Source organism: Spodoptera frugiperda, chromosome 25 (genome assembly GCF_023101765.2).
Source record: "Spodoptera frugiperda isolate SF20-4 chromosome 25, AGI-APGP_CSIRO_Sfru_2.0, whole genome shotgun sequence".
Taxonomy (NCBI): Eukaryota; Metazoa; Arthropoda; class Insecta; order Lepidoptera; family Noctuidae; genus Spodoptera; species Spodoptera frugiperda.
Genome location: NC_064236.1, coordinates 16,224,666 through 16,240,399, shown reverse-complemented (window position 1 = coordinate 16,240,399; position 15,734 = coordinate 16,224,666). Strand labels below are relative to the sequence as shown.

The 15,734-nt window shown below is 41.5% G+C and overlaps 2 protein-coding genes across 4 annotated transcripts; both read left to right on the top strand.

Annotated features, from left to right (window-relative positions):
• The first annotated feature begins 4,969 nt into the window (after positions 1-4,969).
• On the top strand, positions 4,970-6,494 carry LOC126912326 (activity-regulated cytoskeleton associated protein 2-like). Of its 3 annotated transcripts, none has more exons than XR_007706944.1 (2): positions 4,970-5,601; positions 6,254-6,387. XR_007706944.1 is itself a non-coding variant. In XM_050704018.1 (2 exons), exons 1-2 carry the CDS (start codon positions 5,299-5,301, stop codon positions 6,492-6,494), a joined length of 381 nt encoding a protein of 126 aa, XP_050559975.1. In that variant the 5' UTR covers positions 4,970-5,298. The 3 variants fall into 3 exon arrangements, 1 of the variants encoding a protein (XP_050559975.1); XR_007706943.1 differs by having other exon boundaries at positions 4,970-5,764; XM_050704018.1 differs by having other exon boundaries at positions 4,970-5,438; positions 6,254-6,494.
• A 5,683-nt stretch (positions 6,495-12,177) lies between these two features.
• LOC126912466 (uncharacterized) lies at positions 12,178-13,264 on the top strand. The gene is made up of 2 exons (XM_050704610.1): positions 12,178-12,323; positions 12,724-13,264. Exons 1-2 carry the CDS (start codon positions 12,178-12,180, stop codon positions 13,262-13,264), a joined length of 687 nt encoding a protein of 228 aa, XP_050560567.1.
• The last annotated feature ends 2,470 nt before the right edge of the window (positions 13,265-15,734 follow it).

The following is a 15,734-nucleotide window of genomic DNA, read 5'->3' as shown; positions in this document are numbered from 1 at the left end:
CGCAGATGGTCGCGATAACAACAGGAAATAGGCCTTGGGTTTTTTAAATTCTTTTTATTCCCTTATTTTTATCCGCAACTTTATCAGAATAATAGTTAAGTATCGAAGGGATCCTATTTTCATTGCATAAATTGTGATTATTTTACATTTCTTGTACATTGATGAAATTTGGGTGGGGCAGAATCTGAAAAAGTCATTTATTTTCATAAAGTACAATTTTATAAGACAACTTATATTGCATTACAATCAAACACTGATATTTCAAAACGTGTGCAGATTTGTATCTTCTAACACACTTTCATTTTTGCGATTGTCCACTGTTTGTTACTCCAACCACATATCATGTTATTATTTTTTCATATTTTTTTTATATTTAATTGGTTTAAGTGAGTAAGGAGAGAGTGGAAGTAATTAATATATAAAGTAATTAGGAGGCAAGATTTATCATAGTTGGAATTACAGACGCCACGCGGCGTGACTCGGGACCCAAGAGGGATGACATTAACGGCGTTTGCGATTGGACAAACGGACGTTGAGAAACTAAAAGGTGTAGATAACTACTCAACGTGGGAATTCACAATGCGCATGTTGTTTATGACAAACTATACTGCTTCAGGGAGAGCAATACTCGTCCTAGAGTGATGCGCTTTGTAAGACGCGCATTTGTGGGGACTGAAACCAGTCTTCACACTTTCAGAGATCAGCGGTGGGTATATAGAAATTAGGAAAGATCCAACCAAGACGTGTCTGACGGGCGGCGTCCGGATGATAATGCCACTAACACATTTTGGCGCAACATCTGGTCGGTGCCTGTTAATCACACGGAGGATGACTGGATATGTGATGTTGAGCGGAGGTGTGAAATTGTGCCAGAGATGGAGGAGGTGATAATCACCTCCACTGAGGTGAGCAGTGCAGCCTCTTGGAAATTACCGGGGCCGGGCTGCACAACTTATAGCTTAAATGGTTCACTAATTCGTAGTACCAGGCAGTTTCAGAGGCTGGATCGTTGCCCCAATTTCTAACAACAGGCGTTACCCATCTGCTCCATACATCAGGTAGTTTCCCTGAACCCAAAAGTTATAGACCAATTACATGTTTATACCAACCGACGGTCTATAAACTTCTTATATCTATTTTGAGAACAAAAATAACAAAACTTATTGAAAAAATAATCCATTAAATCTGTTTTTTTACAAGGTCGCCACAACCATCCAAACCGCTGCAATTCCTGTAAGCTAGGATCTACAGTAGATACAACCATGAAAACACCGGAACATTGAAGTCCGGCGCGGTTGCTATATCAATGCCAGGGTAGACTGTAGTGACACGGCCCAACAGTCATCTGTTGGGAGGCAATCGGTCGTCCTTGATAAAGGCCATCTCTTCTGGCTGTGATTGTCCTTTAGCCGTGCGCCATTTGTTTCTGACCTGTAATTGTGATACGTACTCATTGTAATATCTATTCCAAAAATGTGCATTTAAAGATTGTAGCCTTCTGTATCTGGAGAGCGTATGTAGTGGAGCCTGGTCAACCTGGGGAGCTGGCAGATATTAAATCTGTTGGATCAGATGAAATTGGAGTGAGAGGTCTAGAATTCAGAATTGCTTCAATTTGAACCAATACCTCTCCTACCCCAAGCAGCTAAACGTATGTTGCTTATGCTTGGTGCTACATGATAGAGATTTTTTCCCGGGGCCCTTTGATTGAGTTTAGACAACTCACTGCCTGTTTGTCCGTATATGTATCAATATTGGTCTGGGGCAAGGGCCATAGTATTCCATAGTTAAACGGTTTACTATTCCATAGCCACAATTTACCATATCTCACAATAGTCCTGCATCAACCCGACATTGTCCTTCCAAAGGTTTGGGACCCTGTGGTCCCATGCAAGGAAAAGAAAAAACATAATAAGTCCTCAAATCCGGCACTTAAGTAGCCGAGCTTAGTAAAAGAAACTGAAAATAATACACATTTACACTACCCCATGGTCCGTCATTCACTGCTATATGTGGGCAGAAGATTAAATAAATAAATAAAATCTGAGTTGACGCGTAACCACATCGATGCTGTACGATTACCGTGTCATGGTCCTTTTTAATCGTCCACTCCATATTTAATAATTAGCGACTGGGGCGGGCTTTCACTCACTCTACTCGGCTCCTATTGATCGTAGCGTGATGTTTTATAGCTTATAGCCTTCCCATAAATGCCCTGTCCAACACAAAAAGAGTTATTCAAATCGGACCAGTGGTTCCGGAAATTACAGCGTTCAAACAAATCAATTCTTCAGCTATAATATGTATTTGTATAGATACATCAAACAAAATAATACATATTTTCTTTTCATAATCGGCGCTTAATTTACATGAGGAAAATATTTTTTCGTTAACGGTCTTAATTTAAAAGTTTTTCTGTGTGACAGAACATTGCTATATACATAGGTATAATAACAACTCCGAACTTTAGTTACGGACTGGCTGCTAATTTATTAAGTTATTAATGTTGACTTACTCGTGTAAAGTAAAATCAGGTCATCGTAATTGTTGTACGAACGATCTAACAATTTTGTCGGTTCAATTGCGTTTACACTATTAAACAAGTGGAAATCAATTATAATTAACCAACAATAAATAATATTGTTAGGTAAATTTAATTTCCAAATTCAATCCTGTTACAAAAAAAAAGTAATTTAAAAAACTAAAAAACCCGACTGCGTTTCTTTATAATATTTAAATGAAAAAACCCTAAAACAAGAAAGTCATCGTAAAATTTAAGCAGTCGGGACCCATTCTAGAAAGCCAGCCGTATGTGCCCTCACAAAGTCTTTATATTTAGAATGGGTCCCGACTGCTTAAATTTTACGATGACTTTCTTGTTTTAGGGTTTTTTCATTTTAATATTATAAAGAAACGCAGTCGGGTTTTTTAGTTTTTTAAATTACTTTTTTTATTTTATTTTTTTTAGTTTTATTATTTTTTTATTTTGATATATCTAGGGTCACTCTCACAGTAAATACGAATCAAACGACCCCTATCGAGCGGAAATCCATCGAGTCGTTCAGGCTAGAGAGTGAGAAATATTCGAATTTGGCGCCAAAAATCCGCCATTTTGTTTTTTTATTATTTTGATATATCCAATGTCACTCTCACAGTAAATACGAATCCAACGACACCTCTCAAGTCAAAATCCATCAAGCCGTTTAGGTTAGAGAGTGAGAAATATTCGAATTTGGCGCCAAAAATCCGCCATTTTGTTTTTTTTTATTATTTTGATATATCCAGTGTCACTCTCACAGTAAATACGAATCTAACGACACCTCTCAAGTCAAAATCCATCAAGCCGTTTAGGTTAGAGAGTGAGAAATATTCGAATTTGGCGCCAAAAATCCGCCATTTTGTTTTTTTTATTATTTTGATATATCCAGTGTCACTCTCACAGTAAATACGAATCTAACGACACCTCTCAAGTCAAAATCCATCAAGCCGTATAGGCTGCAGAGCGTGCCAAACAATTATACATACATACATACATACATACATACATACATACATACATACATACATACATACATACACTCGAAAAACATAACCCTCCTTCTGGCGCAGTCGGGTAAAAATACTTCTCGGCGGAGAATCTAAGCCTGGTCAACCACGTGTCAGGCGGCTATACTTATTAACCGCAATACCACCGAGGATGTGCTGTTAAAGTTTGCATTTATAAACGTGTGTTAAAAATATGTATATTATTAGATTTTATTATCAGCGCTAACCATAGACTTATACCAAAATATTTGTCAGTTTGGGAAATGTTTTGTGAAATTTTCTAACTCACTATCATGACGTAATAACAAAATCATTAGGCATAACTCGCTTTGCGACGAATAGCGGATGATAAGCCAAAATAGTTTTCAACTAAGGGCCCTTAGTTGAAAACTATTTTGGTTGAAAACTATAATGACTTTCCTGGGACACAATAATTTTAATATAAATCGATGGAGCAAAATGAACGCGATCGTTTAACTAATAAAAAAAAAACAAACGGTTTCGGACGATTTTATTTCATCATGTGATTAATATATGTTATTTCTTATTTTTCAAATTCTTTGAGTGTTAGTACAGCGCTCTCTGACGTTTTCCATTTGAAGCAGCTAGTCCGGCACAACGATAGTACGCTCAGGATTCAATTTACTACATCGTGATACTTCTTACTGCATCGACCCTCTGTTAGATGTCACTAGCATAAATGCCAATACTTTTTCATAACAAAGCAGGTCGCTAATTTTGAGCTAACTTTCAAACTTATTGACCGATGAAACTTATCCTTTGAACACCAACAAAACAGAATCGTCTGGTGGTGGCGGTCAATATTTACTCATAATGTTGTATAGATGAGATATTCTATGGTAACTACAACGAAACGATAATTGTTAAAAGTGTTTTCAACAGATGGCAGCTCGTGAAATCCTAGCTAGTATGGAGTATAAGACAGTGATACCAAGTAACGAAACTTCTTAATAATGAATAAATACAGCGGAAGTAAATAGTAGCCAAAATACTTGGTGCAATATAATATACGAATATTTTTAATACATAAAAAGGGTTCGAAGTTGTTATATATAATTTTAAATGTAGATAAAGATACATATACAAATGTACTTATCCTATTTGGTTTTTATTATTGCGGTAGATAAAAAATCATGAAAAAATCTATATTACAAATTAATTTGCAAAGGGCACGTTATTCGCTAAACAAACTTATTTGATGGGTGTTAAAAAATGTCGAGAAAACCAGTGCTCTCAAACTGGTCACCCTTTTGGTTCGACAAATCTCATTGTCGCTCCTTGTCGATCTTACGTGAATTCCCATAAGGTAAAGTCGATACTTAAAAAAACAGTTTAAACAATAATATTGACAATAATAAAAATATAAAAACAGCTAAACGTTTCTTTGTTAATTATTTAATAAATATGTGTAGCAATGAGGTTTTATCACATGCACCTGGCAGGCTAGATGTTGACACACACTGGCAGGCTGCGTTGTGACACGGCAGAAGAATTGAACGTTTTGAATTTGACTAGGTTGTCAACGATCAGAAAATTTTATGATCAGAAGAATTTTAGCTTTCGTGTAAAACACAACACATGCTAAATTGGCGCCCAACGTGGGGCTCCGACCATACCGCGAACTAGGCACGCTGCAAGAGCTGCCATGGACGCAGACAATGAGGCTACGGAGCAGAGTCCTGTACGGGCCCCCGAACTTGTCACAGCGCCTCGTCTGACCGTGCCGGCATAATGCAGGCGGATACGAATAGGTGCCCAATAGAGACGCTGCGGTCGTTGCCAATTGCCGGCGCCTCATGGCAGTCACCATCGTCACCGTCGCTGAACATCACTACGAGTTCGTCCTGGAACTTCGCAAAGTGTACCGCGAGGTTCACCGGTACTTCTCAAGAAAATGCAGGCGGATACGAATAGGTGCCCAATAGAGACGCTGCGGTCGTTGCCAAACGCCGGCTCCTCATGGCAGTCACCATCGTCACCGTCGCTGAACATCACTACGAGTTCGTCCTGGAACTTCGCAAAGTGTACCGCGAGGTTCACCGGTACTTCTCAAGAAAATGCAGGCGGATACGAATAGGTGCCCAATAGAGACGCTGCGGTCGTTGCCAAACGCCGGCGCCTCATGGCAGTCACCATCGTCACCGTCGCTGAACATCACTACGAGTTCGTCCTGGAACTTCGCAAAGTGTACCGCGAGGTTCACCGGTACTTCTCAAGAAAATGCAGGCGGATACGAATAGGTGCCCAATAGAGACGCTGCGGTCGTTGCCAAACGCCGGCGCCTCATGGCAGTCACCATCGTCACCGTCGCTGAACATCACTACGAGTTCGTCCGGGAACTTCGCAAAGTGTACCGCGAGGTTCACCGGTACTTCTCAAGAAAATGCAGGCGGATACGAATAGGTGCCCAATAGAGACGCTGCGGTCGTTGCCAAACGCCGGCTCCTCATGGCAGTCACCATCGTCACCGTCGCTGAACATCACTACGAGTTCGTCCGGGAACTTCGCAAAGTGTACCGCGAGGTTCACCGGTACTTCTCAAGAAAATGCAGGCGGATACGAATAGGTGCCCAATAGAGACGCTGCGGTCGTTGCCAAACGCCGGCGCCTCGTGGCAGTCACCATCGTCAACGTCGCTGAACATCACTACGAGTTCGTCCGGGAATTTCGCAAAGTGTACCACGAGATTCACCGGTACTTCTCAAGAACCGGAGGTACTAGAAACCTTCATCGACGCGGTCCAGGTATACAAGGAGTGTGCGGACGTGAGTGACGATCACGCGCTGCGGGGACTCCCGATGCTGTTAGAGGGCGACGCCACCGTGTGGAGGCGCGGCACCCGCAACAACGTCGCCACCTGGAAGGACGCCGCGCCGTGCTCCGACTTCGCTCCATGTACGGGACGCCGAAGCCGGCACACAAGATAATAGACGCAATGGAATCTGACGATCCATTTAGGGGGAGACCACGCAAGAACTAACCTGATCGCGGGGACGTTCGCTCAGGTTAGAGGGGGAGACTGTAGCAATGAGGTCTTATCACATGCACCTAGCTAGCACTATGTCAACATCTAGCCTGCCAGGTGCATGTGATAACATGCACCTGGCAGGCTAGATGTTGACACACACTGGCAGGCTGCGTTGTGACACGGGAGAAGAATTGAACGTTTTGAATTTGACTAGGTTGTCAACGATCAGAAAATTTTATGATCAGAAGAATTTTAGCTTTCGTGTAAAACACAACACATGCTAAATATGTCATTTCACTTTTTGTTAAAAATCATTTACCACGCTGGAAAAACACAGAAACCTGTACCGCGCAAGCGAAGTTTTCCTGCGATTCCGATAGGGTAGTAAATTTGAAGAACTTCTCTTGGAGGGCTTCCTTGGCTACTCTGTAAACCGATTTTTTTTTTTTGAGGTGGAAAATCATCCAATGACTTCTCCCGTCTTGGGCGAGGCGAGAGGGAGTGTCAGATTCTTACTGACTAAAAACCACCCCGTCCCTTCTCCTGCTTTTCGAGCCGGAGCCCCGGTAAACCCGCTAGGTAGTCCGCAGCTCCGGATCAGGCATCAGCCCAACTGGGCCCCATCTGTGGTGGTCTGATGGCTCTTTGGCACGCACGGGTCTGGTTCTGTTCGGGCGATGAGTTACCCTTGCTCGCCGTCCGCAGGCCCGCACTTACGGTGGCCGGAGATCAGAGTGTCTCTCGCGACGGCTGGGGCGTGAGGAGGTTTGTTCCCTCACGCGCCCCGCCTCCTCCTTAGCTAGCATAACTGCTTCGCAGAAGGAGGAGACGGCATCCCAGTCCCTCTCGCTCCGCACCATGGCTTGAACCAGAGCCGGGCGCGAGAGGTCGCCGTCGCCGACCACATCCCTGAGGACTTGGCGGTGCTCATCCCACGCAGGGCACACCGCCACTGTATGTTCTACCGTGTCCTCCGGGCGGTCCTCGCAGTGATGACACCCGGGCGTTTCCTCCCGCCCAAAAAGAACAGGAACCTACCGAAACTCCCATGTCCGGTAAGCACCTGCGTCAGGCGGTAGGTGAGGACGCCGTGGCGCCTCTCTAGCCACTCCTCAAAGAGGGGACTTACCGCTGCGATGACAGCGAGCCCAACTCTGTAAACCGATGGAACGTCATTTGACATAAATCCACGGTGATCTTCCAGAATCAAACAGAATCAAGAAACGCGTGATTCACCTTACTGGTGAATCATAAACACCACAGCAGTAGCCGATTTGACTCTTTTTTGTACTTTTTGTTTCAGAAAATTCAATAAAAATAGTTTAAAATCACTTTTTGTGTTTTTTACAGCATTTTTGTATCTATTTTTCTTGTTTATTATCTGGCAAAGGCTAAATGTAGATTACCGGAAACCGGCGCGCTTATCTAACCAGATGTGATGAAAGCTAAAAAAGAATAATATGTTACGTTCATAATACATCAACAGTCTTTAAGTACCTATGGCGAAAGGTCTCTTCTCACACGGAGAAGATTAGAGCAATAACCACCACGCTTGGTCAATGCGGAGTGGTGATTTCAAACTTATAAATTAGAATAATAAGCCAACGTCTCCTCACGATGTTTTTTCTTCAACATCTATCAGTGATATACAAATTATCTTAGAAAATACATAGAACTCGGGAAAAGTCACATTGGTACTTGCCGTTAGTAGGTTTTGAACCCGCACTGTCATGCATGAGAAGCGGGCGTCTTAAACCTCCGGGCCACCACAGGTTGATGATAAGTGGCAATATAATTTTTATTTTTTTGATTTTGCTTGTCTCTTCGTAAAAATGTGTGATTATTTATGTGTGATTATTTATGTGTGTTTGTTTTATAATCTGTAATGTATTAACACAAACAATTGTAGTATTAGCATACGGTCTTTTATTTATGATATCGACGCCCCTCGTCGTTACGCTAACGTATTGTTAAGATCAGAAAGTTCAAAGAGTACACGTAGTTAATGCACGTAAAATCTATTGTTTGAATCACGATATCTGTTTTAAAACATTTAACGAACCGACAAACCAAGACCCACCAAGACAATAACTTACTAGTTACTCAAAGCCGTAATATTTTTTGTACAGTAAAGTATATTTTTGTCTAAACATACTAAAGGAAAATTAACAACAATACAGCGGTCGACTACCTTGGGGTTGGAGTTGCTACGCATGTATACAACGTGTAACAAAAAGGGGGTATACATATCAAGTACACGGCTTCTAGATAACATAAGAAACGATACGGTAAGGGTATTTTAAACTCATTTTTTCATGGTACCAAGTTATGAATTTTTCAATTCGCGCCGCCGCGTGATTCAAAATTTGGTAGACAGGTATTAGGCGATCAGATTGAGAGAATAAATGTTTCGTAATATTAGCGAGTGATCCCTGTAGTGTTGTGACACGTTTTTATGATTTAAAATCAAAAACTATGCGATATCAGTTATTTGGTACAAAAAATTTTTTAAACGTATTTTAAGCTGAAACTTCGTGTAGAGACTCTTTTCAACCTGTATTCATCAGGGCTTCTTGATGTATATGGGTATTTTGTTACACGTTGTATAAGTACATTATACATTTATGTATACAAGTTATCGATCAAAATCTGTCTGGGTTGTGAATGGCCGGTCTGGTGTTGGCCACTTTTAGTTTTGTTTATACATATTTTACATACTTTGCATTACAATAGTATATAAAATATCGAAATACATTTCGTAATAAGCAAAATAATAAATTTTTCAAAGAGAAATATACTAAATTCATTGAAGATTCCATAATAATGTCAATGTGTTCCTCAGGTTTTTTGATGTGTAAAATTACGAGTAGTGTTTTCTTTCGATTTAATTACAATACTTAGAGTTAACCGAATATAATCATATATACATCAAAAGAAAGGGTAATGAGTCTAGTTTGTTGTAAAAATATTTTATTGATAAAATATGCAATAGTTGTGCCGTATATTCTAAAAAGGTAGAAATAATTCTGTTTTTTTTTCTGTGTTTCATGTTTAACCCGTTTTATTGTATTTTAAAGATTAACTAAAGATTTAAAAAAATCGTTAAGATTGATCAGTATTCTTCAATCTTTTTTTTGGTATTCTTTTCTTTATTCTAGGCATTACGGTTCAGTAGCTATATAGGTTTTTTGTTACGACGAACTTGCGAGTCGCGCGCGGCTCGGATGCCGTGCGCGGCTGGACGTTAGAGAGATAAACGGTCGCGCGGGCCGGACGTTAACCTCCTAAATCCCGATGTCCTATGTATGGAACATTTAACATAAAGAATTTTGAACTTTATTGTTTTTTTTAACCTTTAGAGCCAGGGTACACTCGTCCCTATATAACCCTCTTTCTTCCCTTGTTTCAATTAGTAGCATGGCGGCATGTAAGACGTGTGGTGGTTCGGACCATACTCGAACAAGTTCAAAAAAATGTAAAAACTATTTACCACCCATAAGAAAAAGGAATCTGAGTGAATCTACCCAACTAGAGATTTATACCGTCAAACGAGGACTTGCTTCCTGTCTTTGTCCGCTCTTGGATCCAGAGAAAAAACTCAAACTTTTGACAGAAATTCGACGGGATGTTCGCGATCTCTCACGAGTCTATATCGAACTGGGTGTTTGGTATAATTATTATATGAAGACAAGCACCGAACTTCCACCTAAACCAGACGTGTTGAATTTCATCTATGCCATGAAGGGAAAAGGACCCTATAATAACGTATATTCTACCATGTTTAGTGAGAGAAAATTTGACGATAAACTTCGCTCATTTGTGGTTCAAGAGATGGCGAAACAGTACGAGACTATACTACACACAAACATCAGCACACACGCCTACTCTAGACTGGCCCGCTATTTCAACGTGAAGCGTAATGATCCAGCGTTGTTTTCGGCTTTCTTCAAGAAAGTGCTACCCGACGATAATGAAGAGATGCGTCGAGTTTGTTCTATTATCAACGTGGACACTGTCGGAGGCGCCAAGTGGTGGTCTACTATTCCAGAATGGCTCAAAATTCAGGCAAAACTTGAAGACTTTCGACTATTTCCACAACCATCACATGGACTCAAACACATTACCTACACATCCAGGGGTTGGCATGAATTACTGCGCCGTGTAGATCCAAAATCTATTACGGGCAATTGGCCCAAGATCATTGATCATCGACGAGAATTATGGGCTCCTTGGTTAGATATTAACATGATAAAATTTGGGTGTACCCTACAAACAGATGGCTTTAGCGTGAGTCTATCAATGAGTCGCATCAAAAGGGAGCCTAGTACGTCACAACCACAGAAACGATCAAAGAAGAGCTATGATCGTATCATCGCTGTTGATCCCGGTTCCAGGATTCCCGTTGCTGTGGTGGAATCGCGCAGGTTCAAGTTTCAGCGTGTGACAAAAAAATATGTGCGCTCACATACATTGGAGTGGAAGCGTGCACGAGTCAAAGACAAGTTGTGTCGAGTCAGTGAGGAGGCTGAACAAAAGGCTCGTGAAAAGTTGGATTTTCCCGTTTCTTCTAAAAACATGAGCCATGTCGTGGAATACACGGTTTTTAGAATGCACTGGTTCAACGTTCGTCAGGAACCGTATGAGAAACATGCTAAGCTCTCACGTTTGAAACTAGACAAGTATATCCGTACCGCTAAATGTGAAGAAAAAATAATCAAGGAAATATTCGATGATGGCTCCAATACTCTAGTGTTGTATGGTGCTGGAAGTAAATTTATGAACAAGGCTTCTTTCAGCGGTCGTAAATTCAAACATGACTCGCTCATCAAACGTCTACGGAGTAAGCCCAACATTGATGTAGTGGTCGTAGATGAACAGTATACCTCACAGGCGTGTTCTTCGTGCAACGCTACAACTGGACAGTTTCAGAAGATTGTCATGAATCATCGACTACGCTGGGGAGTTTGCCCAAACTGCAACAGCGAGTTTGACCGTGACACCAACGCAGCGAAGAACATTTTGATCAATTATACACGGTCTACCCTCTGTAGGCCAGGATGTTCCACCAATGGAGCATCGTAGCCTCCTATATATTTTTGTATCTCGGTGTCAATAAGGTTCAATTTTATCCTTGGACTTTTTTGGTGTCGGGATTTAGGAGGTTAGAGTGGTTACAAAGGTATTCCCGAGATATTCGCAAATCGCCTACAAAGATACGCCATATTTTTAGCCGCGTATAATTACGTGATTGAATATATTAGTAGTATAAACAAAATAGTGCGGATTATTTATCTCGCGCGTACAGCGGCGACAATGAGACGGAAACAACGGACGAGCTCACGGAATGCGAGGATCGCGCGGCTTACGTGAATTTCGTAACGGACGGCGATCTGACTGTCACGTTAAACGATTTGCGCCGGGAAACGACTCGCGACACTAACCTGAGTACTGTAAAGGATTTTGTGTTAAACGGTTGGCCTAGGAAGGTTAGTGACGCCGAGTTAAAACCATTTTTCAATTGTCGAACTCAGTTATCTTACGAAAGCGGTATATTAATGCTGGGACATAAAGTAGTTATTCCTACAACTTTGCAAGAAAATGTTTGCAGGGAATTGCATAGTTCGCATTTCGGCATCGTAAAGATGAAGGCAGAGGCTCGCAAACGGTTATGGTTCCCCGGCGTGGACGCTGCGCTGGATCGAGTGGCGGGCGCCTGCACGGTGTGCGCGGCATTGCGGCCCGCGCCGCCACACGCCCCTCTTGCACCTTGGCCGCTGCCACCGCATCCGTTTTACCGAATTCATTTAGATTTCTTGGGTCCATTTCATAATTACATGTTTTTAATTATCGTGGATGCTTACAGTAAATGGGTCGAGTGTTATAACATGCCTTCAACTCATAATTCAAAGACAGTTATAAGTAAAATGCACGATTTTATGTCACGGTTTGGTATTCCACATACTTTGGTGAGTGACAATGGTACGTCGTTTACATCATTGGAATTCAAAGAGTTCTGTAACCTTAACGGTATCAAACACTTGTTATCGCCGGCTTATCACCCGGCTAGTAACGGGCAGGCCGAAAGTTTTGTCAAAATTGTAAAAAAAGGGGCTGAAGGCAATAATTTTACAGGGTTGTAACAAATTAACAATACATGATAAAATTGCGAAATATTTATTCGATTACAGGAACTCTAAAAATAGTACCACCGACAAGTCACCCGCGGAGTTAGTGTTTGGGCGTTCGCTGCGCTCACGGCTAGATTTATTGAACCCTAACGCACCGTCGTCATCGACGTCCACAGATCTAACTCAAACCGTCGCGCGTAAACAGTCCTTACAGGCTAAACACTTCCGTGGTGTACTAAGACCAGAATTTAAAGATAACGACCTTGTCTGGATAACTAAAAACACTAACAATAACAAAGTGAATTGGCTGGAGGGTATAATCACAAAGAAGATCGGAAATCTTATGTACAGCGTATACGTGCCACAATTAAATGGTGAGGTCACTAGACACATGGACCAAATAAGGAAAAGATTGTCTTCGCCAATATCATCGGCAACTGGTGAAGACCAGGACTGGGATCCTGACGTGATTCCGGATGTGGCGTCGCCTGCTACCACTCACCCCGAACCTGCCACACATCGAGAGGGGGAAGGAGAGGCGACAACAGTTCTGGAACCAGCTGCGGCGACGCCGCCGGGCACGCCAGAGACCGACCATTAGCCACGCCGGGGACCTCACCACGCGCCGCCCGGCCCGTTACGCCCCACAGGCGAAGAGCAATTAGCCCAATCTTTTCGACTCCTCAGTCGACCTTACCATTAGATTGATTAAATAGATTAACCCCTTATTGCATACCCAGCCACAGTAGGTAGATATTAGTTAGTATAAGTATATTCCCCATCTTAGGGGGGAGAGATGTTATATTGGTATTCCTGTCGCGCATGCGCGCTTGGTATTACCGCGCGCCCTTATGTTGGCATTACTGCGCGGGCTGCGTCCCGCGCATTCTATTCGATTTTAAAAATATTAAAGCAGTGTGCAACAAACTAGCGAGTTTGATTGACGAATGTCATTTCCCGATTTCCCGCGCAAATACTTAACATTGACAATTATTAAAATATAAAAACAGCTGAACGTTTCTTCGTTAATTATTTAATAAATATGTCATTTCACTTTTTGTTAAAAATCATCTACCACGCTGGAAAACCACAAAAACCTGCATCGCGCAAGCGAAGTTTTCCTGCGACTCCGATAGGGTAGTAAATTTGAAGAACTTCTCTTGGAGGGTCCTTGGCTACTCTGTAAACCGATGGAATGTCATTTGACATAAATCCACGGTGATCTTCCAGAATCAAACAGAATCAAGAAACGCGTGATTCACCTTACTGGTGAATCATAAACACCACAGCAGTGGCCGATTTGACCCTCTTTTGTACTTTTTGTTTAAGACAATTCAATAAAAATAGTTTTAAATCACTTTTTGTGTTTTTTAAAGCCATTTTGTATTTATTTTTCTTGTTTATTTTCTGAAAAAGGCTAAATGTAGATTACCGGAAACCGGCGCGGTTATCTAACCAGATGTGATGAAAGCTAAAAAATAATAATATGTTACATTATAATACATCAACAGTCTTCAAGTGTGGCTAAAAGTAAGTAAGTCTCTCACACGGAGAAAGTTACAGCAATAATCACGACGCTTGGTCAATGCGGAGTGGTGATTTCAAACTTATAAATTAGAATTATAAGCCCATGTTTCCTCACGATGTTTTTCCTTCAACATCTATCAGTTTTATACAAATAATCTTAGAAAATACATTGAACTCGGGAAAAGTAACATTGGTACTTGCCGTTAGTTGGGTTTGAACCCGCCCTGTCATGCATGAGAAGCGGGCGTCTTAAACCTCCGGCCCACCACAGGTTCATGATAAGTGGCAATATAATGTTTATTTTTATTGATTTTGCTTGTCTCTTCGGAAAAGGGTGAGATTATTTACATATGTATGTTTGTTTTATATTCTGTATTGTATATAGTCCTCCTTACCGATTTCGGTAACGGCGACCTTAGATAAGCTATTTCCTGTCGTGGGCCCTGATGTGACTGGCCAGACCGAACTTGGTTTTAAAAATGCGATCACAATTAGAGCAATAAAGCTGGCCGGCAGCGTTGTATGTGTAAATATATGAGGGCTTTTTTTTTTTTTTTTGAGGGGGGAAAATCATCCAATGACTTTTCTCGCCTTGGGCGAGGCGAGAGGGAGTGTCAGACTCTTACTGACTAAAAACCACCCCGTTCCTTCTTCTGCCTTTCGAGCCGGAGCCCCGGTAAACCCGCTAGGTTGTCCGCAGCTCCGGAAATATATGAGGGCTTGGGTCGGTCTTTACGTAATTGACGCTTTACGTCTAACGTAGCTAAGCGCTGGTGTTCGTACGCTTTCGAAAGAATGGGAGAGGCTTGCTACTCACAGACAGTCTTGGCGCATTGCTGTCAATGAAAATATTAATCTGTATTGTATTAACACAAACAATTGTAGTGTTAGCATACGGTCTTTTATTTATGATATCGACGCCCCTCGTCGCTACGCTAACGTATTGTTAAGATCAGAAGGTTCAAAGAGTACACGTAGTTAATGCATGTAACACCTTTTGTTATAATCACGATATGAGGCTTCTGTTTTAAAACATTTAACGAACCGACAAACCAAGACCTACCAAAACAATAACTTACTAGAACAGTTAGTTACTCAAAGTCGTAATATTTTTTGTATAGTAAAATATATTTTCGCCTAAACTTGCTAAACGGAAACTACAAAACAACAATACAGCCGTTGGCTAGCTTGGGGTTGGGGTTGCTACGCATGTATATAAGTACATTATACATTTATGTATACAAGTTATTGATCAAAATCTGTCTGGGTTGTGCATGTGTGCGTGCGACGCAAGTGTACGTGTGTGCTGACTAGGAGCTACACCTTGACCTTAGGGAAGACCTGATGTCGATACTGTCGATAGAAAACAGGGCAAAAAGCCGTGACCGTGCTATTAAATCGTACACAGCATATTTATGAATCGAAAGCTGTCAGTCTCGATGTATGCAAAGAGACAGACAACTTGAAGATATTTTCCTTTAACCTGTAGTTATACTCGTATTTCTTGATAAAGATAAAGAGAACTGAGTGGTTAATAAAATTTG